The sequence below is a fragment of the Lethenteron reissneri genome, chromosome 14 (genome assembly GCF_015708825.2).
Source record: "Lethenteron reissneri isolate LAM-NWPU_2019-01 chromosome 14, ASM1570882v1, whole genome shotgun sequence".
Classification (NCBI taxonomy): Eukaryota; Metazoa; Chordata; class Hyperoartia; order Petromyzontiformes; family Petromyzontidae; genus Lethenteron; species Lethenteron reissneri.
The window spans coordinates 5,943,647-5,969,663 of NC_083792.1; the positions used below are offsets into that span (position 1 = coordinate 5,943,647).

General features: G+C 54.7%; 1 protein-coding gene across 3 annotated transcripts in view; it reads right to left on the bottom strand.

Annotated features, from left to right (window-relative positions):
- The window catches only part of LOC133342296 (uncharacterized), a 150,418-nt gene that overhangs the window by 40,897 nt on the left and 83,504 nt on the right, over positions 1 to 26,017 (bottom strand). For all 3 annotated transcript variants that reach the window (XR_009755113.1, XR_009755112.1, XM_061551373.1), the window contains one exon: positions 9,934 to 10,163. Coding sequence is in view for 1 of the 3 variants with exons in the window: in XM_061551373.1 (XP_061407357.1) it covers positions 9,934 to 10,163 (230 nt within the window). In the remaining 2 variants the exon portion in view is untranslated. The remainder of the gene's footprint in view (positions 1 to 9,933; positions 10,164 to 26,017) is intronic.

Genomic DNA, 26,017 nt, shown 5'->3' on the forward strand with positions numbered 1-26,017 from the left:
AGAAGCCGAGCAGTGAGACGCAGGTGAGGGGGAGAGGCGCAGCCCTGCAAGTGCTCGCTCTCGCCTCTGCTGCTGGAAGCGCCTCCGCTTGCGGGAGTGCCAGAGAGCCCCTCTGGAGGGTAATTTTGGCACACTCTGGGGAGCCAGAGGTGGGTGCAGCCGCACTTCACCCCACCACACACGACCTGGGGTCGACTCATTTATACTGTAGAGGGACGGGGATTTCATAAAATTGCCGTTGGTGGAGTTGTTGTTGTTGATGGTAGGGGAGGTGGAGCACCTGAGCCTCACACCAGGCAGCTGCTCGCTCCGGGCCTCTTCCCGAGGGTTCAAGCGGTCAATGAGGGCTGAGCGATGGCCTCATGGCCTCATCCGGCGAGTTGCACTCCGAGTGGAGAACACCCCCCACCGAGTGTGGCCCACGCGACTCGCGGCCGTTCCACGGGGCACCTCGCGTCATCAACTGGAACAGAATAAACGTCACGTCGACCGGCGTTTCCTTTAAAACAGAGCCATTTGATTCGTCAACTTGTTGGTTTAAAATGCATTTCATTTTCACCAGCGAGTGTCCCGTCATTGACCTCGCGCTGTGTGGATACCATTTGATCCGCTGCGTTTAAATTGCCATTTGAACACCTGAAAGGCGGCGGCGGCGGCTTAGCCGCTCGTTTTGTGTTCATGGCCCCGGTCACGACGGTGAACACAAGGCAGCGGTGGACACACCCTGGTCACGGCTCAACGCGCAGCGCTGCAGAGAGCCTCCGCAGCTTGGCCTTTGCCTCCACATCATTGGCGTCTCCCCCCCACCCACCCTTCGCCCCCTGCCTGTGACTCAGCCCACCAACCCCCCCACCAACCACCACCACGCGTGGTTTTTTTAGGCCCCACTGGGGGTGAGCTCTGTCTCTCCCCGATAGGCGCTCGTTTGATCCTCAGTTAGCAGCCCAACGATTCAGTCTTCACACTGTCACTTTCTATCAGGCCGTGATGAAAGTGGCCGGCGCGGAACCCGCACAAGCGACGCACCTCCCTCCCCCTGCGCCACGCCGGCCACACCGCTCCTCCCCCCCCCCTCCCTCTGGCCCGGCCCGTGCACCCTCTGCACACAAAAGCCGGCGCGTTTCAGAAGGGATTTACCGTTTAATTTCACTTTTCCCAGCGGATTGCGGGGGCTGAAAAAAGGCTGTTTGTGGAGAGAAGCTAACAGAATTATCTCAGCTTAGCCCATGTAAGACTGAGTTCACAATATTCCCCGCCCGTTGCATGGGACTGGTAATGCATCCTAAGCCCCCGTTTAGAGGAGATTCCATGGCATTTGATTTGTACATTATCCCTCGCGAGGAGCTAAACTCCGAAAAAAAAGAGCTTTAGGGATGGACTTGGATAACCAACATGATTCCAAAAACCCCCCTGAAATCTTAAGCCCGGCTGAAAAAGCGATTCGGACTTGCAGAGCGGCCACGACACACTCCTCAAAGCCGCGTGTTCGCCCATAAAGGATCCGGATCGCGGCACTCCAACGCGGCCTGGGTAAACACGCCGCCGCGCGCGCACGCGCTCTCTCCCACCATTGTTTCGCCGCCGTTCCGACGCGTCCACTCCCAAGGGCTCAGCTGCAGCTCCGATGGCACAAGCTGGGACAACAGTGGTGGCACGATATTATTTTTGGTAGGGTGGAATGGGGTGAGGAGGGGGGGTGGTTTCTGTCGTTACATTTCCCGAAAAGTGATGCCCTCGTGTTCATGGGCGGACAATCGTGATTGTGCCGCGGGAGTGAGTTCTCTCCCAACGAGCGCGAGGCGCGCACGGAGGGGGGCGGCTCTCGGTGACGCAGTACGACCCCGGACGCGAGTCGGGAGCTTGCCTGGGAGCTTCTTCGGGATGCTGGAGAAACTTCCAGCACGGCGAGCTTTCAGGAACGGAATGTTTGGAATTCAGTTCCTGAAGAAGCTTCCGGCACGCGGTGCGAAACGTCGGGCATCGTGCCGAAGCAACGTGCGGTACGACCCAAAAACTCATCGGAGAGCCACACGGCGGCGGTGCCACCGCACACCGACACAGGGACCCCCGCTGAGCTGCCGGGGTGCAATGAAGCCCACAAAACAGGACGGAGCCTAACGCCAGCCCTTACCCTGATCTCCGTCTTAACCCTGGCTGCGAACAACAACCCCAACCGTAGCCCCGAGCCGAGCACTGCCTTCTAGTCCCGGGGAGGGGAAACGAGCGGGCCGCGGGCCGCACGCGATGCTTATCCGTCACTGTGTCTTAGCAGCGCTGATGGGGTGCACGTAAGAATTATAATTTAAACTTGCAAGGAGTGTTTTTACATGTGGGAGGAAGCCAGAGCACACAGAAAAATAAAAAAAAACATGCATCCAAGGGGGCAACGTACCGATGGGACGGATGGCACAGGTGCATAAGTCCACATTTGGGAGTTTCACAACATCTATACGCGTTCCACCAACCCTCGCTGCTGCCTCCATGGCACTGGACTACAGGCCACCTCCACCGCCACCACTCGGCTAGAAGGAAATGGTTTCAATCTGGAAACGCCGCAGGGTTTCCAGCGTGGTGCTCAGTCACTCCTGCTGCTGCTGCTGCCGCCGCCGCTGCCAGGATCCCCTTCCCACCCGGCGGAGCCAACGTCGGGCATCGTGCCGAGCAACGAGCGGAACGGCCCGGAATCGGGGAGTCCAACCGCGAAAACCTTACGCTGCCGCCAAGTTTACCACGAAGCTACAGAATTCTACGGAGAAATTTGGCAGCGCCACCAAGAGGTGCGGCAGCCGACTTTCGCAGGACGAAAACCTCGTGAACTTAAGAGTCGCCAAGAGGGAGCCTCTTCTGTGCCTCAACATCCAATAGCATCGCGAACCCAGGCCCTGCCGCCCCGTGATCCAATTGAATGTAATCACCGTCCTTTAAGCAAAAACACTTCAAACTAAGTGGACAAATGACAGTCCGTCGTGAACACTAATTACATCTTGTTGCACCGGATTTGCGTGCAATGTTTTTCACGCCGCGTGCTCGTGACGCCGTCCGTGCCGCATTGTCTCCGCAATTGCAAAGCGAACGCGCGATCACACGGCTGCGCTCGCCACGCCGCTCCCACTGGTTCAGACATCGGAGTCATGTTCAACGAAAACAAGAATGCGCCGAACCTACATTGGAAATTCCATATTCCTATGGTCGGGGGAAAGTTATTCCACAGGACAGCCACTTATGATGTGTCGTAGGGTAGCGCTCGTTTTGATCACCCCTTGAGGGATGATGGGCTGAGTGGAACCCTGACAAGAGTGGAATTAGAATGTTTAACCTTCCCACTGAGGGTCACGCACTCTGACCGGCGTCTCAGTCGGCATCTCATTTTTGTTCTTGTGGTTCCCAGAAGCTTGTGAATCCCCGTTTTAAAGGAAAAAAATGTAATTATATAAAATCACTGTGCATTCCATGGTCATCAATGTTCGTTAATTTCACAAAAGTAAAAGAGCATAATTTACAAACATATGCGCCGATGCGTTTTTACTGAATCATGGCAATTAATTTCCCAGAAAAGCCTCACCGAGTTTCGAAACTCATTTTCAGGACGGTGCTGCTACAATGCGACGTTTGGCCAAATCCATTTTGTTTGGCTTCCTGAGGGAGGAGGAAACCAGCGATACCCGAGAAACACTCAGCACCGCCATCTCCTGGCCACACCCCACGGGGCCCCGACACCTACAGCACCTGGCAAACACTGGTGATGGTCACCTATCCAAGCACTAACCAGGTTCAAGCCTGCTTAGCTTCCGAGAACTGGCAAAATCCGGTGCATCCATGGCGATTTGGTCAGCTGGGCGACGCACACGCCTGTCAACGGAGGTTCACCATCGTGAAATATTCCACGCGCATTCCACCTTGGAGGATCATCTCGTGCCCGCGTTACGTTTCTGTTCGTTTGGTGAGGAGCGCGCCGCTCAGCCGAGTGTCGGGGCGCGTACCTCTCTTGTAGCGCGAGTGGACGGCGAAGCGTTCGGATGAAAAGAGAAACCCTTGGCGAGGGAGCGGGTGGACACGCGCTCGGAGCAGAACGCCGCGCTCGCCAGCCACGCACTCCGTGCCTCGTTAGCGGGCACCATCGCCATTTCCAACGGAAGCGCATTTTAAGTCTAAAATTAAAGGTCCATTCAAGAAGTGGCCCGTGCCTGATTAGGGTGACGGTAATCATTCCCTCTCGTCGCCGGTAATGGGTTTAGCACCTCGCGGCCGGCTCCAAAGCCCAGAGCCAATCACGGTGGCAGGGGCTGTGGGAGTGCTGTACGACCCACAACGCGAGATAGTGGGCGAGGCGGACGACACGGGACGAGCGGTGGGAGAGGACTTGGGACCTTCATCCCACCAACTTAAAGCCCCTCCTCCCACCACCAGCCGACATCCTTGGGATGAAAGCAAATAAGAGAAGAACGCCATTCAGTGTCTCCACAAATATAAATATGTTTTAGTCGATAAGCCTAAGCCAAGACCAACATTATCAAGTAAATTTGTTTTAAGCAACATACTACCGGAGCGGTTTCAACCAGGGTCTCATCAACAGGTTCAGGCTTGTTAAGCAAATGGATTACCAGATGTTATTTGCAAGAGCGCTCTACATGGATAATGGGACCATGTGCAATGTGATGCAAGTGCACCGCCGTGCCCTTTCGGTTGTCATGAAAAGCGTCATCATCATTATCATCATCCTCATCAGCCACGATCAACATACGACTGTGTGAACACCTCCCCGCGCCGTCACCACCTCTCAAAAGTCCTGCGATCTAATATTCCGCTCAGCACCGGCACGCGACCCGATTCCATCGCTCCATTTACCCGGTGAACGTTCTCCTGGGCGCGTCCTCTACTTCGGCTGCCACTCCGTAGGAGTTTTCCCTGGTTCCTCCTGGCCAGGCCGTGTTGTGCACAAAGCCCCGCTCACGACGGTTCACAGCCAACGCGACGTCTCCATACACATCTAACGAAGAGGCGGAACCAAAGCCTCAAGAGTGCGCAGTGGATTGACCACGGCTGATGGTGGTGACGGTGAATGATCCGCGCACGAACCGGAGATTCCGGTGCGAGTGACGGTCAAATCATTGTCCGGAACTCCCTTCCCCCAGCCATCCGTTCTGTCGACTCCCTGCCTCTGTTCAGGCTCAAACACTTCCGCTTCTCCGCTGCCCACGGCTGCCTCTCTCTCGCTCTCTCTGCAATAAACACACCGGCGGTGTCTGCGCATCCTCTTGAGACCCAGTCACATGTAGACGCTTTGTCATTGTATTGTTTTGAATCATGCGGAGAAGGCATATGCTCACACAGAGACCTCCTAAAGACTCGCATACGAACCCATCGACTCACATTGACACTCGTGCACTCACAGAGAGAGCCATGTGCTCACATAGGAGACCTATCGACTTACATAGACCCGAAGACATACTATACATAGACCTATATCCACCACATATGGATCTACACACTTGAACAGAGACCCACAGAATCACGTTGATGTCTACCACTCACTGCTTCTCTCGTTTAAAATGAATACGCGAGGTTATTTCTGTGCAGCGTCTTGGGATGCGGTCGCATTAAGACGCCGCTGAATAAACCTGCATTGTGTTGCGAAACAGCGACGGCTTCATTATCAGAAGCTAATTACGATTTGACGAAGGCATCATGCGTCACAATAAGGTTGCAGATGATCGTGGCACTGACGATTGCATTCATATGTTGCGAAACTGATTGTCCAGAATCTAAATGGCCGGTGCTTGTAGAAACTAATTTATTATTTAATGTCCATAATTGGTAGAGTGGTGGTGCAGGCGTTAGCGCTCTGCCCCATGAACCTGGGAACCTGACTTCGAATCCCGACTACGGCCAACATCTACAGTGAGCCATGACCACCGCGGTGAAGTATGGTCTCTGAGTCAGTCACTCAGAAAGGGGGAGAACGTCCGGACTTGACAAGAGGTAGCGGAAGGGAAGCACGCACTGAAGAGTCGATGGAGGGATGGTTCTTTGGGGAAAGACCGAGAGGCAGAGAGAGAACGATGACGCGAGACGAAATTCAATACCAAGGGACGCACGGACCCACAGACAGGGACGCACGGACCCACGGAGAGGGAAGCACGGAAGACAACAGGAGAGAGTCGGAGCCTCGGAGCTAAGCAGGGAGTGCGTAGCGAGCGAGTGAACTCACGCCGGCGGCAGCGGGGACGGAGGAGACAAATTTTGCTTTGTGCGGAATTACTGCCGGGTAGCGATGAGTCACAATCTCACAGCGAGGGTGCCGGCGAGCGAGCGGGCAGCGTCTCTTCGTGTGTTTACGAGCGCTGTTTATTTACACGCGTGCGTGCGCGCGCACTCGCGTTTGCAGAGCCAATGTCACTTGCACGCTTGTGTGTGTTCGTAAAGCACGGGAGGATGTTTCTACTTCACGTGCCAATCTGTTTGTACTGTCCCGTGTGTGCGCGTGCGTGCGTGCGACTGCGTGTGCGCCAGTGCGTGTTTGTGTGCATGCACGTGGGCGAATGTGTGTGGGTGTACGTGCGCCTGTGTGGGTGTACGCGTGCAGGTGTGCGTGCGTGCGTGTACATGCGTGGGAGAACGTGCGCATGTATGGGGGTACGTGCGTGTAGGCGCACGTGCGTGTGGTTGTGTTGCACGTGGAGCGACACGTCAGCGTAGTCGTGTAGCTCTGTGTTTGCTTGCAGTGGCGGCTCTGTTGGTTTTGTGTCGGCATCATGACCATCATCATCATCAGCCATGATCAACCCACTGCTGGAAAAGGGCCCCCCCCCCACACCATCACCATTACCACGCACAATCCCGCGATACAATAACTCCACCCAGCACCCAATATTCCACCCAGTTTTCGTGCGAGCGCACGCACGTCCACGCGCGTTCCGTCTTGGCAAAGCCACGCAGTTGGAGGGGTGGTGCTCGGTGTGTGGGGGGTGGTGGGCGGGAGGGGGGGGGTGGTTGGGGGGCTGCTGGCCGCTGATTTCGCCGAGGCTGGAGAGAGACGAGCGGAAACCTCAGGAGACTTTGCCAAAAAAGCGCAGGGCAAATCAGCCGTGAGCGTGGAGCTAATGGCTGTTCAGCGGCCCCATTATGCGTCTCGGGCAGGAATTAACCTGCGCGCGTATGTTTGCATCGATACAATACGTATGATAATTTGCCGTTTAATTACCGGGGCGGGCCGCACCAAATGAAGAAATTGACAGGTTGCCTTTGAGAGCAGCTGAAGTGGAAAGAACGATGAGTGGAGGGGAGGAGACGGACGCAGCCCGCGCGGTCGGACGCCACGCTGCGACTCCCCGAGCGGCGGGGAACGCTTCCTCCTCCTCCTCCTCCGCTCGTTCCGAGACACCAGCAAACGCATTCGTGCATGCGCCCGTGCGTGTGTGCGTCGCCATGTGTATTTACGTATTTGTATTTTTCCCAAACACCGGGCATTTCATGTCAAGATCCTGCTGTAATTGCCTTCGCCGTGTTCAACCGCGACGCGCCTGCGCACTGCCGCGTCCCTCGGCTGTGGGAGGGAGGGAGGAAGCTGGTCCTCCGCATTAAAACTCCGAGCGCCAACAGCGTGTACTTGTAGCAGGCAACGCCGCGACTCCGTGTAAGCAAATCAAATTGCAAATTGTCGGAGGCATTATCGCTACGAAATAATCCGCAGGAAGATTGGACGATTGCGCGGAAGAGCTTTCAACTGAAACCCTCTCTCGGCGATAAAATCTGCGTCGTAAACACTTTCTCATGATATCTTAAAAATATATTTTGTCTCGCGACGGGAATTGCTCCTTCACAGCTGCGGATAAGTTTCACATTTTGTACGCGAGCCCCCTCGCGCCGAACGATGAAACGCGGTGCGGTGGCAAAGAAAATAAAACGCGCGCATTTCACCACGACAGATGGGTCGAAGAGATTCGTCGTTTTATTTTTTCTTGCAACGACAAAAAGAATGCCAAGCGATTGTTTACACGCGGAACAACATCAGCGAAGCGTGTTCCGTAAAGTTCCCGTGACTCACGGGCGTCACAACAGAAGCCGGCTATGAGGCCCGCAGCTGACGTCACAAAACAGCTCCCGGACAGCCCGCGTGCGCAGGGGCAGGGAGGTCAGATTACATTTGTTTTGAGCTTTTTGTTTGTGCCGCGTGAAGCGCTCCTCTCATGTCGGTCGTGGAGTGCGTGCCGGCGGTGCGAAGTTCGTTTGTCGCGTACGGTTTCAGCCGGGGGGAAACCTCTGAGGGCGCGGGAGTGGCAACGGGGCGTCAGCGGAGGTGCCGGAGGGACGCGGGCGCGTGGGCCCCCCGGCTCGGCCAGCGGCACGACGTCCTGGAGATTTGAGTTTTTCTAACGAGGGAATCAAAAACCTCGCGCGTCAAGCGTCGCCAACGACGTGGCCGAGTTTGGCGGAACGGCTCTGTCCGCCCGTTCGCCGCCGCCCTTCAATTTGAACGGCAACTAAAGGTCGTCGAAAAGAGGAGACAATAACGAGAGCGGGACGGGAAGACGGCGAGAGTGGAGAGAGGGAGGTAGTGAGGGAGGGAGAGAGAGAGAGAGCAAAAGAGAGAGAGCAGCAGCAGCAGCACTATCTCACAGAAACAGGTTCGTCTCCCCATTTCCAGCTCAGAAATGTCAGGGAAATTGCAGCGCGAGCACTACAGACGGCCCGGCAGAAGGAGCAGCTTTGTAGGCACCGTCTCCTGGTTACTCCGCGCGTCTAATCTGTGGCACAGGCGGACACAAGCCTGTCTGCCTCTCCCCGATAGCGAGCACATCCAGGGACGCGATGGCCCGGCCTGATATTCTCCCCGGCGTGTAAACAATCGCTCTCGGCTTGGGGTCCCGGCGAGAGTGTCCCCATTCCCCCGGTGCCGGGCGCATTCATCGCGCCGCGCCAGCTCTGGAGAGGCAAATTCCGCACGGAAACCGTATCCAAGCGCGCGTCCCCGTCGCCTTCATTGCCGTGGAGCGTCTCTTGTTTACTGTTTTTTTTTTTTGTAAAGCCATCAAAATCCTGGCACGCAGATCACAGCCCCCGCGTTTTCACATCGCCACTTTTATGTGCTTTCAAATTAAACTTGTTTTGATTCTCGGCGGTATCAAAAACAAACGTTTCAATATCGCCGTGTGAAGTGCGCTAGGTTTAGCAAAGCGCGCGTAACGATGCCGACCGACAGAAGAGACCCGGCGTGAATCGCGCGGGGGCGGCAAGGGCAGCGGAAGGTGCCGCCTGCGCCCGCGAACATCCAACGTCCGACATCCAACGCCCGACACCCGCTTCGTTTCTGTCCTCCGCAACGCGTATGCCAAGCCGCGTGATGTTTTGGTTGCGCGAAGCGTTGCTTGGGCGATTCGTTGGTTGCGCGTTGCGAGGGATTATCGCCGGGCGCTGGGCGAAGGGACGCCGTGAACGGAGCCACCCTGAGGCGGCCGCCCGCTGGGCCCACGTGGCCCACGGGGCCCACGGCACCCACGGCACCCACGGCGCCCACGGCACCCATGGTGCTCACGGTGCTCGGCATCCCTGCCAGACGGCAGAGCGCTGTGCGGCGCGCGGAGAGGGAGCCGGAAGCGGCGGCGAGAGATAACGCGTCGCTCGCCTCTCGCCCTCCCGTGTTTGTGCTCGCCGCGTCGCACGCGCGAGCGCGCGAGCGTGCGTTATAGACAAGCAGCGGCGGAGGCGTCTTGTGAAAGCGATCATTTCCCCGAGAGCACGGATCCTGCAGTGTACACAAGGCTGGCTCAGAATTCTATTATCGTGTGGGCCTCAGTAAATATTCATGCTAATTTTGAGGGTAAACACGGCGCTGTTGGTTTATGATAAAGCACCCCGAGATTGGGTCGGCTCCCGTGCCCCGAGGAGCAGGGGTCCGTGGCCACCAAACGCAACAGTCACTCAACGGCTACTCACCACCACCGCCTGGGAATCGGAGGCCGGCGAGCTCGTGCGGCGAGTCGCCGTTACCGCCGTCGTGCTCGCGGAGCGAGTGGCGGCGACGGCGGCGGCGGCGCCGGGCGGGCCGACGATCCGTCGCGGCACGGCCGGCGGGCGTTCTGATCGGCGATCTCCAAGTGCGGCAGAGGTGCCGCCCGACAGGCCCACGGCCGTGGGCCGTGTGGGGACGGTGGGGCGGCGCCCCTCTGAATAAAATAGATTTGTAGTCACGTGTCAGAGAGGACGTCCATTGAGGAGATGGAGTGGTCAAATTATTTCATGGACAGTAGTCAGGTGGACTCTTACATCGCACGATCGAGAGAAGTGGAGGGAGGCCTTCATCCAGCAGTGGATTGACCATGCCTGATGATGGGTAGGGATATCATGCCACCAGAGCCTCATTCCTCCTATATTCCCCTAAACTGCTTTAAAGTCACACAGATTGATCAATTTATGACTTTCAAATATATATTATAACTTCAAACGTTATTTTTTTAAATAAATTAAAAAGATAGAAAGTTTTTTTTTTCTTTTTAAATCCATGTGGATGGAATTTATTCGGGACACAAACACGGGGGGGGGGGCGTGGCGCTCGCCTCCCCGCCCCAGCGAAGGCGATCCAAGTGGCCCGCACGGAGCGGCGACGAAGCGAGAGAAGCGCGCGTGGCTCCGCCATTCGCCAAAGCACTGCCAAGGCCATTGGCATTTGGCGCTAGCCGGTAGAAACGGTGACAATCGGCACCGCCAAACGCCCCACCAAAAGCTTGACCCGGCAGCCGACCCCGGCATCACGGCAGGCGGAGGAGCCTCCTCCTTTGGGCGGTGGTAATTTTCAAATGTAAAGTTGAATCAAGAGACCCTGTTCCTCGAGATGTATGTATTTTAAACTAACAAACATGCATCGCACCGTACATAGCCAAACGTGCTCATTGGGGCGTCCTCCAGTGGCTTTCAGATGAGTCACTCATGGTAATGCACCGCTGTGACCCTGCACAGCGGAGGGGGTTGCCAGCCGACACCAGACATGCGATGGGCAGAGGTCAGAGGGCAAACGTGGAGGCACCGGCCAGCCAGAGCCGAGAGCGAGACGCAGCGATCACCAGAGGAGCGAGTGTTGTTGTTGTATTCGGCTGAGCTACAACAACTCCAACAACAATAACCACATATTCTTGGTTCTTTCGGTAAAGTCACGTAGAAGGGAAATAATAAAATAATAAAAATAAAACAATAAAATTCTCACGACGTTTTGATTGCAACACAAGCAATCGTCATCAGGTGTGAAAACCACAGCAAGAAAATGTACGCGACTTTACCGAAAGAACCAAGAATATGAATCCCTGCAGTCACGAAAGCTTTAAATCGAAAAACAATAACCACGTTACACGCCCTTCATCAATCCACTGCAATAAGGCCCTTCCTATGCCGTGTGGGTCCTAGGAGGTATTGGACCACATTTCTCTACACTGGCCACTGCCGGAGGGTGAAGTAAGGGAGTAGTAACGCATAGTACAGTACAACAACGGATTTTGCTGCACCACTCTCTGCTCATATCATAGACCCACAGCAGCCTAACAACCCCCGGTCGACTGAGTTTGATTGCAGGCCACGGCTAGCATCAGTGGCGAGTGACATCGGAACCCACTTCACCAACCCGCACTGACCAGCGTGGTGAAGTATGGTCAAACAACCCCCACGACCGACGGCATCTTGGCGAGGCCATCATCCAGTGGTGGGCTGACCAAGCGGTGATTGTTGTCGTTATTTAGCGGAGCGCATCGCTTCTGAGGACGACAGTCCAGTAAATACACGCGCAGAGTTTACGCTATTATCTAGGCTTACAAAAGCTTACTCTTTGTAATAATCCCGCCACATAACACAAGTGGTTTATTCTCGCCATCATTACCGTTATATAAATCACGTTTAGGCATTAATAATGCACGATTAACATGCAACAAACAGCTAACGTGCCTATATTCAGTTAATCCCAGTGACATTTAAACTACTTGGTATTACTGACTATTAAACAGCACCGTCAGCCTTAAACAAACACCCTGGGCTTCACGTGCACGAGACACAGACACAGACATTCGATGTCATGTGGAGAACCCCAAGGGTCAGGCAGCTCGGTCTGTGGCCGGGATCGGTCGTGGCAGAGGGTTACAGAGGAAATGAAAACCATCGCACGTAAGCCTGATCACACACAACCTCGTTCAAACATCAACTCAATCGCACAGAAAAGTCAATGGCACATAAACTCAAACAAGACAACAGAATGTAGAATAGAAAATAACAGCGATTTTGACACAATGAGACGAAGAAAGGATACATGTCACTCGCAAATCAGCAGCCGTCCAGTCGCGGTTGCGAGTGTGCCTGTGGCGTTTCAGATTTTAATTTACGATGGTGGAGAAGTCATCACCGCGTGGTGGAGAACTCATCACCGCGTGGTAGAGAAGTCATCACCACGTGGTGTTTGTTGATTGGCAGTCGTCGTGACCACAGTTCTTCGTGGCAAATCTGCGACTGGATCTAGTCAATTCTTTAACACCACTGGCAAACCCGACTCATCGCCACGTGGTGGAGAAGTCACCACCGCGTGGTGGAGAACTCACCACGTGGTGAGAGGAGGACTCGGGGGAGTTCGCACAGCGGCAGCTCGATGCCGAGGCCGCTCGCCACATGGTCAACAAACAATTCGAAGTTTGTCTTTAGATTCCTCGGGTTTGCCAGTGGTGTTTAAGAATTGACTAGATCCAGTCGCAGATTCGCCACGAAGAACTGTGCTCACGACGACTGCCAAACAACCGGCGGTGATACTCGCCAAAGTCTGTGTAAGAAAAAAACAACATTGGTCATCATCGTGAGCCGTGATCTGTCCACTGCTCGATGCAGGCTTCTCTAAGCCGTCATCGGCATATGACTGCCACTCACTTCTCTTGAACAGTTTGGGTGATGTCGTGAACCGAAGCCACTTCTCTAACCCACGCGTTCCTCTCTCTCTGTTTCGCCGTCTAATCCCACGTGTGTAAATAAGGTAATATATATGCAGATATATAACATGCGCTTGTAAACACAACGATATAAAAGTGTACACGACGCAAACGTGACATCAGTGGTGAGTGGTGTCAGGATAAATGTTGTACCTGCTCCTAGATCAACCCACACTGACCGGCGTGGTGAAGTATGGTCAAACAACTCCGTTGACCATATTGGCTTGGGGAAGCCCTCTTCCAGCAGGTTACGATGTGAGCAGCAGCAGCAGCGGCCAGTTGGCGTGAACATTCGGTGACTTGCCAGCGATGGAAATAAAGCGCAACCACCTCACGATTTGCATTGTCAACAGTTGGGGCAGGAGATGCAGAGACACGAGAGGGCTTAGAGCAGCACAATATCCAGGTTCGATTTTGAAGATGTTGTGAGGGTGTTGTGAAGGTTGTTGTGAGGGTGTTGTGAGGTGTTGTGAGGTTGTTGTGAGGTGTTGTGAGGGTGTTGTGAAGGTTGTTGTGAGGGTGTTGTGAGGTGTTGTGAGGTGTTGTGAGGGTGTTGGTGTGAGGGTGTTGGTGTGAGGGTGTTGTTGTGAGGGTGTTGTGAGGGTGTTGGTGTGAGGGTGTTGTGAGGGTGTTGTGAGGTTGTTGTGAGGGTGTTGTGGGGTGTTGTGAGGGTGTTGTGAGGGTGTTGGTGTGAGGGTGTTGTGAGGTTGTTGTGAGGGTGTTGTGAGGGTGTTGGTGTGAGGGTGTTGTGAGGGTGTTGTGAGGTTGTTGTGAGGGTGTTGTGGGGTGTTGTGAGGGTGTTGTGAGGTATTGTGAGGTATTGTGAGGTGTTGTGAGGGTGTTGAGGTGTTGTGAGGGTGTTGTGAGGGTGTTGAGGTGTTGTGAGGGTGTTGTGAGGGTGTTGTGAGGGTGTTGAGGTGTTGTGAGGGTGTTGTGAGGGTGTTGTGAGGGTGTTGAGGTGTTGTGAGGGTGTTGTGAGGGTGTTGTGAGGTATTGTGAGGTTGTGAGGGTGTTGTGAGGGTGTTGAGGTGTTGTGAGGGTGTTGTGAGGGTGTTGAGGTGTTGTGAGGGTGTTGTGAGGGTGTTGTGAGGGTGTTGAGAGGGTGTTGTGAGTTGTTGTGAGGTTGTTGTTAGGGTGTTGTGAGGGTGTTGTGAGGTTGTTAGGGTGTTGTGAGGTGTTGTGAGGGTGTTGTGAGGGTGTTGTGAGGATGTTGTGAGGTGTTGTGAGGTGTTGTGAGGTGTTGTGAGGGCGTTGTGAGGGTGTTATGAGGTGTTGTGAGGTTGTTATGAGGTTGTTGTTGTGAGGGTGTTGTGAGGGTGTTGTGAGGGTGTTGTGAGGGTGTTGTGAGGGTGTTGTGAGGTGTTGTGAGGGTGTTGTGAGGTTGTTGTGAGGGTGTTGTTAGGGTGTTGTGAGGTGTTGTGAGGGTGTTGTGAGGTGTTGTGAGGGTCTTGTGAGGGTGTTGTGAGGTTATTGTGAGGTGTTGTGAGGTGTTGTGAGGGTGTTGTGAGGGTGTTGTGAGGTGTTGTGAGGGTGTTGTGAGGTGTGAGGTGTTGTGAGGGTGTTGTGAGGTGTTGTGAGGTGTTGTGAGGGTGTTGTGAGGGTGTTGTGAGAGTGTTGTTGTGAGGGTGTTGTGAGGTTGTTGTGAGGGTGTTGTGAGGGTGTTGTGAGGGTGTTGTGAGGGTGTTGTGAGGTATTGTGAGGGTGTTGTGAGGTGTTGTGAGGTATTGTGAGGGTGTTGTGAGGTTGTTGTTAGGGTGTTGTGAGGGTGTTGTTAGGTGTTATGAGGTGTTGTGAGGGTGTTGTGAGGGTGTTGTGAGGTGTTGTGAGGGTGTTGTGAGGGTGTTGTGAGGTTGTTGTTAGGGTGTTGTGAGGGTGTTGTGAGGGTGTTGTGAGGTGTTGTGAGGGTGTTGTGAGGTTGTTGTGAGGATGTTGTGAGGGTGTTGTGAGGTTGTTGTGAGGGTGTTGTTGTGAGGGTGTTGTGAGGGTGTTGTGAGGGTGTTGTGAGGTGTCGTGAGGGTGTTGTGAGGGTGTTGTGAGGTTGTTGTGAGGGTGTTGTGAGGGTGTTGTGAGGTGTTGTCAGGGTGTTGTGAGGTTGTTGTGAGGGTGTTGTGAGGGTGTTGTGAGGTGTTGTCAGGGTGTTGTGAGGTTGTTGTGAGGGTGTTGTGAGGGTGTTGTGAGGGTGTTGTGAGATGTTGTGAGATTTTTTAGGGTGTTTTGAGGGTGTTTTGAGGGTGTTTTGAGGGTGTTGTGAGGGTGTTGTGAGGGTGTTTTGAGGGTGTTGTGAGGGTGTTGTGAGGTTGTTGTTAGGGTGTTGTGAGGTGTTGTGAGGTATTGTGAGGGTGTTGTGAGGTGTTGTGAGGTATTGTGAGGGTGTTGTGAGGTTGTTGTTAGGGTGTTGTGAGGGTGTTGTGAGGGTGTTGTTGTGAGGGTGTTGTGAGGTTGTTGTTTGGGTGTTGTTGTGAGATTGTTGTGAGGGTGTTGTGAGGGTGTTGTGAGGTATTGTGAGGGTGTTGTGAGGTGTTGTGAGGTATTGTGAGGGTGTTGTGAGGTTGTTGTTAGGGTGTTGTGAGGGTGTTGTGAGGGTGTTGTTGTGAGGTTGTTGTGAGGGTGTTGTGAGGGTGTTATGAGGTGTTGTGAGGGTGTTGTGAGGTATTGTGAGGGTGTTGTGAGGTGTTGTGAGGGTGTTGTGAGGGTGTTGTGAGGTTGTTGTTAGGGTGTTGTGAGGGTGTTGTGAGGTGTTGTGAGGGTGTTGTTAGGGTGTTGTGAGGTTGTTGTGAGGGTGTTTTGAGGGTGTTGTGAGGATGTTGTGAGGGTGTTGTGAGGTTGTTGTGAGGGTGTTGTTGTGAGGTTGTTGTGAGGGTGTTGTGAGGGTGTTGTGAGGGTGTTGTGAGGGTGTTGTTGTGAGGTTGTTGTGAGGGTGTTGTGAGGGTGTTGTGAGGTTGTTGTGACGGTGTTGTGAGGGTGTTGTGAGGTGTTGTGAGGTTGTTGTGAGGGTGTTGTGAGGGTGTTGTGAGGGTGTTGTGAGGTGTTGTCAGGGTGTTGTGAGGTTGTTGTGAGGGTGTTGTGAGGGTGTTGTGAGGGTGTTGTGAGATGTTGTGAGATTTTTTAGGGTGTTTTGAGGGTGTTTTGAGGGTGTTTTGAGGGTGTTGTGAGGGTGTTGTGAGGGTGTTTTGAGGGTGTTGTGAGGGTGTTGTGAGGTTGTTGTTAGGGTGTTGTGAGGTGTTGTGAGGTATTGTGAGGGTGTTGTGAGGTGTTGTGAGGTATTGTGAGGGTGTTGTGAGGTTGTTGTTAGGGTGTTGTGAGGGTGTTGTGAGGGTGTTGTTGTGAGGGTGTTGTGAGGTTGTTGTTTGGGTGTTGTTGTGAGATTGTTGTGAGGGTGTTGTGAGGGTGTTGTGAGGTGTTGTGAGGTATTGTGAGGGTGTTGTGAGGTTGTTGTTAGGGTGTTGTGAGGGTGTTGTGAGGGTGTTGTTGTGAGGTTGTTGTGAGGGTGTTGTGAGGGTGTTATGAGGTGTTGTGAGGGTGTTGTGAGGTATTGTGAGGGTGTTGTGAGGTGTTGTGAGGGTGTTGTGAGGGTGTTGTGAGGTTGTTGTTAGGGTGTTGTGAGGGTGTTGTGAGGTGTTGTGAGGGTGTTGTTAGGGTGTTGTGAGGTTGTTGTGAGGGTGTTTTGAGGGTGTTGTGAGGTTGTTGTGAGGGTGTTGTTGTGAGGTTGTTGTGAGGGTGTTGTGAGGGTGTTGTGAGGTGTTGTGAGGGTGTTGTGAGGGTGTTGTGAGGGTGTTGTGAGGTGTTGAGGGTGTTGTGAGGTTGTTGTGAGGTTGTTGTGAGGGTGTTGTGAGGTTGTTGTGAGGGTGTTGTTGTGAGGTTGTTGTGAGGGTGTTGTGAGGGTGTTGTGAGGTGTTGTGAGGGTGTTGTGAGGGTGTTGTGAGGGTGTTGTGAGGTGTTGAGGGTGTTGTGAGGTTGTTGTGAGGTTGTTGTTAGGGTGTTGTGAGGTTGTTGTGAGGGTGTTTTGAGGGTGTTGTGAGGGTGTTGTGAGGGTGTTGTGAGGTGTTGAGGGTGTTGTGAGGTTGTTGTGAGGTTGTTGTGAGGGTGTTGTGAGGTTGTTGTGAGGGTGTTGTGAGGGTGTTGTGAGATGTTGTGAGGTTGTTGTTAGGGTGTTGTGAGGGTGTTGTGAGGTGTTGTGAGGGTGTTGTTAGGGTGTTGTGAGGTTGTTGTGAGGGTGTTTTGAGGGTGTTGTGAGGTTGTTGTGAGGGTGTTGTTGTGAGGTTGTTGTGAGGGTGTTGTGAGGGTGTTGTGAGGTGTTGTGAGGGTGTTGTGAGGTTGTTGTGAGGTTGTTGTGAGGGTGTTGTGAGGTTGTTGTGAGGGTGTTGTGAGATGTTGTGAGATTGTTGAGGGTGTTTTGAGGGTATTGTGAGGGTGTTGTGAGGGTGTTGTGAGGGTGTTGTGAGGGTGTGAGGGTGTTGTGAGGGTGTTGTGAGGTTGTTGCCTCTGTCATGTTTCTGCCAGGGGGCTCAAAGGATACAAATTAAAATTTTCGTTGGGAGTTCACTCAGCCCATCATCGCTTTGGGGCCACTCAAATAGGTACCACTTTGTGGGGCAGTCACCAGTGGTTATCCCATAGATAAAATCGCCCCCGTCATAGGAATGAGGAATTTCCACCGCTGGCCCAACAAAGGAGCACCGCCCCAGTGCTCGTCGGAGCAAGAAATCACTTTGGCATGATCTTTGACGTGAGTGGAGGCCTCTAAAGATGAGAAACTCTGGGACCAAATCCGGATGTGGAAGGCGGGAGACTTCTACAAATGGGAAAAACAAACTTGACGTGCGACTGAACAAGCCTGATTCTGCTGATGAGATCAATAAGTCAAAAAAGTTTATTTAGAGTTTGATAAAAAAAAAAATACAGATATTGCTGGGTAAAATCGGTCGATGTGGTCTGGCAGCAGAGGGCAGTGCATGAAAATCAACTGTTGTACTGTACTTGTGCGCTCCCACGTCTGTGCTCCGCGACCTTCAATAACCTGCACTGACCAGCGCGGTGAAGTATGTTCAAGCCATCCGGCAGTGGGTAGACAACAAGGCTGTAGAGTTCGCGTACGTGTATGCGCCCGGCGTCGGTGAACACGCGGTTACAAAATGCGGCGAGCGCCCAGAGCGTGGTTTTTGCCGACGTGAGTGCCACTCGCTCTCGAGCGGGGCGGGCGCTAACCCAGCGCCGACAACAATCGGCGCGGGAAAGGACACCGATTTACGGCACTGTAATTATTTGTTAATGCGTTATTATTAAACACTACAAAAAAAAAACAAGCAGCGCTGGCTTGTGGAAAGCATGGCAGATCAAAACAACCATTAGCTCCCTTTGAGTGGGAGCTGTAAGTGGATCCGCGAGCGGTAACACGAGTGGGAGCCCCTCGCGGCCTCGGCGATTGTGCAAGCGTGCTCGAGGCTCGGAAGGCCGTGCGCGTCCACGCCGAGGTGCGGCGCGTCGGCCCCGACGCCGTTGCGACCGCTGCCGCCCGGCGGAGGATCTGGCGGCGACGTCGAGGGACAAAACCCCGCGCATCCCGAGAGCGGACAACGGAGACAGCTGCAGTGGCGCTGAGCATTTAACGAAAACGAGCAAAAGCTCAGGGCACCAAGTGGCTCAAGTGGCCCAGGATTCGTTCAATTTTATATATTTTTTTTAATAAGAGTGCATCAAGATAAAATATGGTTAAGATAAAAAAGCTAATTAATTTCACTCATCTCTATCTTGCCTGGATCTCTCTTGTCTCATCTCACTACACATCTCAATTTTTTGTGTAGATGTCTCTTATCGCACTCCATCTCCAGCTCGTGTCTCTATCGCTTGTCACCTCACTAGGCGCTTATAGATTAAATAGGAGGGGAGGGGGGTGGGGTTGGGCTCCCAAATGAGTTCCGGTGTGGGGCTTCCCATGGGCCCGGTAACACCACGAGCAGCAAAGCTGCAAGTGGCAGGGCCAAGGCTGTGACTTCACTGGAGATTTCGGTGCAGACATCTTCTCATGAGATTAACTCATTCCGTGCCGTAGTGGAGCGTCGCGGGTCATCATCATCATCGTCGAGCCACGCTCAATCCACAGCTGGATGAAGATGTAGAGATGAGACTGCCAGGTGCGCAGGAGGGAGGTGGATTGGGTCATCGTGAGACCGAGAGGAATGGTGCCAATGTGGGGAGTAGTGGCTACACAATGGCCACCGACGACGACACCGATGGAACGAGCGCGTCAGCTGTTTGAACGCTGAGTGAGATTTCAACATTTGGCCAGGCAGCGCTCGCCCAGGTCATTTGTCATTTCAGCGTATTTGGTCGTTACAGATCGTCCAGAAATGAGATTTTGCACGGAGGCGACCGTCCAATCGTCGTCTCGTCTCCCACCGCCTGGTACCCTCCCAACCTGCTCGCGCTCCCACGCTCGCTGCATTGGCACGGAGCAGGTGTGCCACGCCGCGTTGTGGGCGACGCTGAGAAGAAACACCGAGCCGTCGGCTCCACGAGCAGCGGGTACCGTGAGTAGCGTAGGCGGGAGCAGAGCACCCCCAGGTGAGAGCCGGGCACCCCCAGGTGCAAGCCCAGACGCTTTGCTAGAATCACCGCCAATCGGGTATCGAGTTACGGGGAGTGAGCAGCACGTCCTTGCGTGGGATTTTGTCGGGGCACTCCTGTTTCCTCGAACACAATAAATAGTCGACGCAAAAAACAGAAAGAACCAACACGTGGAGTGCAGAGTCCACTTGAGAAATGAGGCTCGGGGCTCGGTGAGGCTTTGTTGCAAAGGTTGCCAAAGAATGATGCAATGCCGTATATTATTACGACTGTAGCTATCGGTAATGCTGCTCACAATAGCATACAGTACACTCTGCCAAAGTGTTCATTGTCATCATCATCACCATGTAAAGTAGATGATGATGATGATTCAAAGCAAGTGGGAACAGGTTGACCGTTAAGAAAAGTGAAGTGGGCTCAGGTAGGACACGTCACGTCCAGCTGGGACGATGAGGTAGGACACGTCACGACCAGCGTGGACGATGAGGTGGGACACGTCACGACCACCGTGAACGATGAGGTGGGACACGTCATGACCAGCTGGGACGATGAGGTGGGACACGTCACGTCCAGCGTGGATGGCCGGCGGCCAACACCACCGATGGACCCGCAGCCAAAGCAGCGAACGCCGTCGGCGTGGCCGCCGCGGGAAACCGCACAACGGAGCGCGGCGTGAAGTCACGAGAACGGATTTTTGGGAACCGTCGAGGAGGAAGGCACCGCGGCGGGGCGCTCCCCGGAACCGTCCCGGCGTGCGGCGGCGGAGCTCGGGGCTTTGTGCCGACAACAATCGTCCCCCGGGAGCCGTCGCCCAGACTCCAGCGCCACGCTCCTCCCCATTAGCTCGAGTTTCGCTCACCTTGTCGCTCGCGTTTCATTACTCGGCGGTGTCGGGGGGCCACGGTCGACCCCCACCCCCCCCTCCTCCTTCTCCCCAGCGAGGGCAGCGGCGGCAGCGGCTGCTTCAATCACGAGCCGCGCACAAAAGATGTAAATTACAGGCCGGGGCCTCGCTCGGCGCTTGAAAGACCAATGGGGATCTTTGGAGTAACAACACTTGCACAGGGTTAGGGGTTTTCTCATAAGGGGAGCCAGCAGGGCGATTGAGCCTTCATTACCCCATTACAACTCTATTCACCATCGGCGCCTTTCAAGGCAGCCAGAGGACAATCGCCGGGCTCTCCCGCCAATTCCACGCAGCGGTAATCTTTCTCACTTTCTTCCAAAGCAGAGCCCTGATCTCTTTAAAAGGAAAGAGCTCGGAGTGGAACGGGCGCGCTGGCGTGTACACGGCTCGCCAGAAACAACCCCCGTCTCTCTCTCTCTTGTTAATAAAGTAAATGATCAAGAGATGGGATGCGTCGCCATCGCCCGCCGGTTTGTTCTCGGATAGCCGAGAGACGGGCGCACGACATCGCACGACGGTGCCCGTGCGGTGCCCGTGCGGTGCCCTCGCGGTGCCCGCGGCAACGGCGGTGGCCACGCGGCGCCTGCAGGGTTGTCTGTGCGCTCGCCTCAATCGGAGTTGCTCGTTGATGTCACGGAGTTGAAGTCCACAGTTGGCGATTTCATCAATATTCATAACGACAGTGTATGACGCACACACACACACGTGACGTGCTGTTGAAGGAAATCAGTGATCCAACGTACAAGTGAAATGCGGGTAATTATTGTTATCGTATTATTAATGATAAGTTATAGATGTTTGTTAATCCACTGCTGTATGAAGACCTCCCCGTGCCGGTATTTGATCATACTTCACCACACTTGCAAGTGCGGTTTAGTAAAAAGGGGGCGCTCAGGGACGGTTCAGATAATCCCCCCCCCCCCCCCCCCCCCCCCCCCCCCCACTGATGTTAGCTTGGCCAGGACTCGAACTCTGGTCGCCGGGTTCATAATGCAACGTGCTCACCGGGCACCATCGTTGTACCTGCCGTGTACAACTCCCCCCTCGTGTGCAGTGTCCACAGAGGCCCCAAGGCCCCAGGGCCCCAAGGCCCCAGGGCCCCAGGGCTGCTGGGCCGCAGGCCGCAGGCCAAAGGCTCATCCTTTTACTGCTGTCGTGGCCTAGCTCTTGGTTATGCGTCTGTGTCGTCAATTTGAAATCATTAATAATAATAATAAAAATTTACAAAGCGCCCTTAAACAATCATTCTCAGGGCAACTCTTTTGGCTGGTACAAAATGCACGAACAATTAATTAAATTACTCTATCAAGTCAAAGTGATGGCGTGGAGTGATTATTGCCATCGTAATATTTATTTACGTGCGAGGTACAAGCAGCGCAACTGATGGGGTTCTTGACCCACTCTGGGCTCATCTCTGGTGGTGGCTTTGCTTGAGTGTTGTGCAGTGAGAATCGTCCATGCATTTAAACTTTTGAAGTTGTCTTATGCCACCGTCATCATCACCCAGGCCCTGCATCACAGCTCTGATGCAGTGGCATGCACATTGAGAGAGAGTCCCTGCCACCAAAGCTCACCGACTCGTACCTTCACGTAACAACAATGATACTCCTCGGATGCACGAGTCGTCGTTATCCCTGCCGGACGTCGGCCAACGGTCGTTTGGGGCGAGCCTGCAAACCTTTCCGCTCGCTTCCGCGTCGAAAGCGGGAATATTGAAGTTTTTTTTGTGGAATCTGGGAATTGAGTATTTACAAGAAACATCACAGGCAACTCTGTCGCCCAGCTGGGACCCTTCCCAGCTCCTCCCGGTGTCCGAGTGGCCTCCGTCCTCTGCAGTTTGGCACTCTCGGACTTCTACAGGCTTCCCTCCAAGCCCTCCATGCCCACCATCGTGGCCATCCTCCCTGCCCTCCCTGCCCTCCCTGCCCTCCCTGCCCTCCCTGCCGGCCAGCCCGCCCGGTCGACTTCTCACTTGCTGGCTGGCCAGCCGGGTTTGTTTAGGAAAGGGGTTTAGCGGCAAAGTCCAATATTGTAAAGCGTCTCGCAGCAACGACAAGCGACATCTGCCTGGGCAAGCCGCACGTGCCGCGAATGCCAAGCGCGGTGCACTTGCCGGAGCGGACCGAGGCAAGCTACGGCTACGGCGGTGGCGGCTGAGCGCACGCGCCCGCCCGCCCGCCCGCCCGCCTGCTCGCTGCTTCTTTGGGCCGCAGATCCCCCCCCTTCCCAAAGCAGCTTATCGTTATTTGTCACAACTGTGGAAAGATTATGTTGAGCCCGGTGGCCGTATGGATGCATTACACACATCTTCTCTCCTCAATCACAGCATTTAGTGGCGTGCGAATAAATGGGGTTTACAGAGTTTAATGGGATCACCGGAGTAATCTCAAGACGGCAAAAACAACTTGTTTGGGCTACAATGCCACAGCAGAAGGGTCTAAAGAGATTTTCTACCGCAAATGTGCGGCCTGGGCCCTTTCAGCCTCTGCCGGCGCAGCGCGCGAGGGGAACTGCCAAATGGACAATGGAGCGGGCGGCGCAAGCGAGAGCTACAACCAGAACCGCGCAACGCAGCGCTTCGTTCGTCGCGTTCGGAACCCGGGCCCCCTCGCACCGCGACGGGCGCCAGGGCTCGGCGCGAACCTCGCTCCACCGTGCGCACGGCCGGCCTTGCGTTTCACCGATTTTTGAAGTCGATTAGGAATCCACGACAAGTATGGAAATCCCGTTAAGTCCCGTGCGTGTTTACCTCTCGGAGGGCTTTGAACGGCCCGGCGAGCCGAGGCTTGCGAAGGCGCCACGAGACGACGCAAAGCTCCCGCGGAGCGACCCGAGGCAGCGTGCCCGACCGCATGCAAATGGGCCTCGCGCCGAAAATGTGAAAATGATGAAACGCAAAAGAGCAACAGCAAACAGGGAAACAAAGGCGGGAGTGTACTTCATGCGGACCGCGGTGCCCATTCAAACTTTGTTCAAACAAACGCGGATTCATCTCCGGCGCGTTCATCTGGCTCGAAAACTTCACAAGCGTCGCGGCAAATCGGCAAAGGGAAAACGCACATCAAGAGCGCGGCACGCGCCGTGCGCCGCACGCGCCGGATCAGGATGCCGCGTGGAGGTTCCGCGTACCCTCCGCCTCGCTCGCGCGTGCACAGAGCGAGGCGTGTGCACGCGCCTCGTGCGTTCTATGTAACGTTTCATCCCTTCAGGCCCTTGGCAAATCCGCGCTGGCACGACGAGCCCAAACCTGGCCATGAAACGGGATTCCGTCAACACTGACAAGGCAGGCGGCGGCGGTGGCTACACTGCCGTTGCTGCACGTGGCTGCGTGTAATCCAGCAATCTGGAGGCCACAACGAGGCCTCCAAAATCTTCCAAAACTCCCTTACCGTGGGTGTCAAGGGGGAGCCATACCCTGGCTCGCCAGGAGACGGCGGTACAGCAAAGTGCGGACTGATGTGATCCGTCCCTTCTTCATGGGATAGTGTTGCCCCCTCAACAATCATTAATCGGGTGAAAGCGTCTTAATATATAGAGAACTGCAGAGCTTGAAAAAAATAGTTGGTAGTGCCAGCTCACTGGCTGGCTGCTGCCATCCAGCTTGTGGCTGTGGCTGCTCGGGGATTGCGAGGTGCAATTTGCATGTCTGACGACGCGATCTATATGACAACACACCATGGTTATCAAAGGGTTTGATTTTGGTCGATTAAAGAGGAAGGATTTCTCATTCAGCCTCTCGGTGCGCAGAGTAGGGCAGTGGCATTAAACGTTTCCACGATGCAAAGGGCGCTTGAAATTTAGGAGGCATCTGCGTGTGACCGTGCAGCCGCGTCTAACAAAGGACACGTGATCTCTGCATTTAAAAACACAGCGAGAACCCCACGGAAACGCAGACTCGGATCACGGATTGACGGGTGAAGCTGGCAAAAAAAAAAAAAAACTGTCAACACGGTGGATTCGCCACAGAAATGGGGTGCGGAATGTGTGGAATTGGTGTCAATTGCGCCGGGTGGGATGGTTGAAATGCTGCCCGAGTGTTGGCGTCCACATCCTCCCATTCATTGACATGTAAAGAGGCCTATTGATGGTGTTTGGCATCTACTGCAGGGATTCTGCAGGAATTTTCTCAAAGACTGTTTGGGGGTCTCTGCGGCTATAGTGAGTTTACTGTGGCTTAGCAGTTCGTAACACTTTCCCCAAATCTTCTTAGGAAAAAAAAATATATGAAATCCCATGACAGATTAAGATCATGCCAGATATATATTTCAAGCAGACACGAATCCTTAAACCTTCAGACTGATTCATTCACTTACAGAGATAAAGTGGCTGAGCTTGGCCAGGAAGCAGGCTACTGTGTGCATTATACATTCTACTGATGCTGTTGCACTGCCGTACGGGTCGTGCGCGTGCGTAGAAAAGGGCGCGGAATGCGGCGGCGCGGCCGTTAGCGCGGTGCGCCGCAAGGCCCGGCGAGCCTAAGTTCGACTCCCACCCACGGCTCGGTCAACCCGGCCACGGGTGAAGACCTCGCGCAACGTACGAACCTGAGCGGCGGAGAGACAAAGGCGTGCTGCTGGCCTCGACGTCCCATCGCGACCCGCGCCGTCCTTAATAGGCGCTCGCTAACAGCACCAGCCCCGGCTACGCGCGCGGGGGCAAGAGGGCCGGCGGTGGCGGCCGACTGCGGGCACCGACTTATTACCACGGCGAGCGCGCTCCTCCATGGCGAGAGGACGATACGGAGGAAAATACAAAGGACGAAATAGAGGGCGACACGGAGGGTGACACGGAGGGCGACATGGAGAGAGATGCGGAGAGAGACACGGAGAGAGACACGGAGAGAGACACTGAGAGAGACACGGAGAGAGACACGGAGAGAGACACGGAGGACGATACGGCCTCGCAATTGTTCGGCCGGTGGAAGGGAAACGCGCTCCGTGTTAATTCTATCCTCAGTTTTGTTCTCCCCGCGCGTTTAATTACCGACGAGTAATTGAAATGCCTCAGTTTATCTGGGGATAGGATTTCTCGCCTCGTGGTGGTGGCAGAGTTGTTCTCCAGCACCCTCCAGTCATGCGCGCACACACACACACACTCTCACACGCTGATAGCGGGGGCCTGCCGTCTCCCCACGCTCATTGTCTTCTCTCCATCGCCATTGTCCCACAGGCTATCTAATCGGCATCCCTCATCTCCGCGCACCCCACTCCCGCCCGGCCGCCCGCAGCCAGCCACACACTCCCAGCTTGTTAGCGGCGCATCTACATGACAATAAGCGGTGCTTGGCTGACAGTTGATCGAGGTGGGTGATGGTGGAGGGGGGTTGTGTGTTGTTGGGTGGGTGGGTGATGGTGGTGGGGGGGGTGTTGTTGGGTGGGTGATGGTGGTGGGGGGGGTGTTGTTGAGTGGGTGGGGCGGTCCGGGTGGTTGGCCGGGGCGTGGTTAGGGCGGTTGGGTTGTGTGGAGGCGGCGGGGCGGGCGGTTGTGCGGTAATTGCGCTGCCGTGCCGCGCTAATGGCAGGGGCGGAGAGAGAGAGAGCCGCAGGAAACCGCGTTCTAGCCGCCGACGCTCCATCAGCGTCAGCCCCCCCCCCCTTCT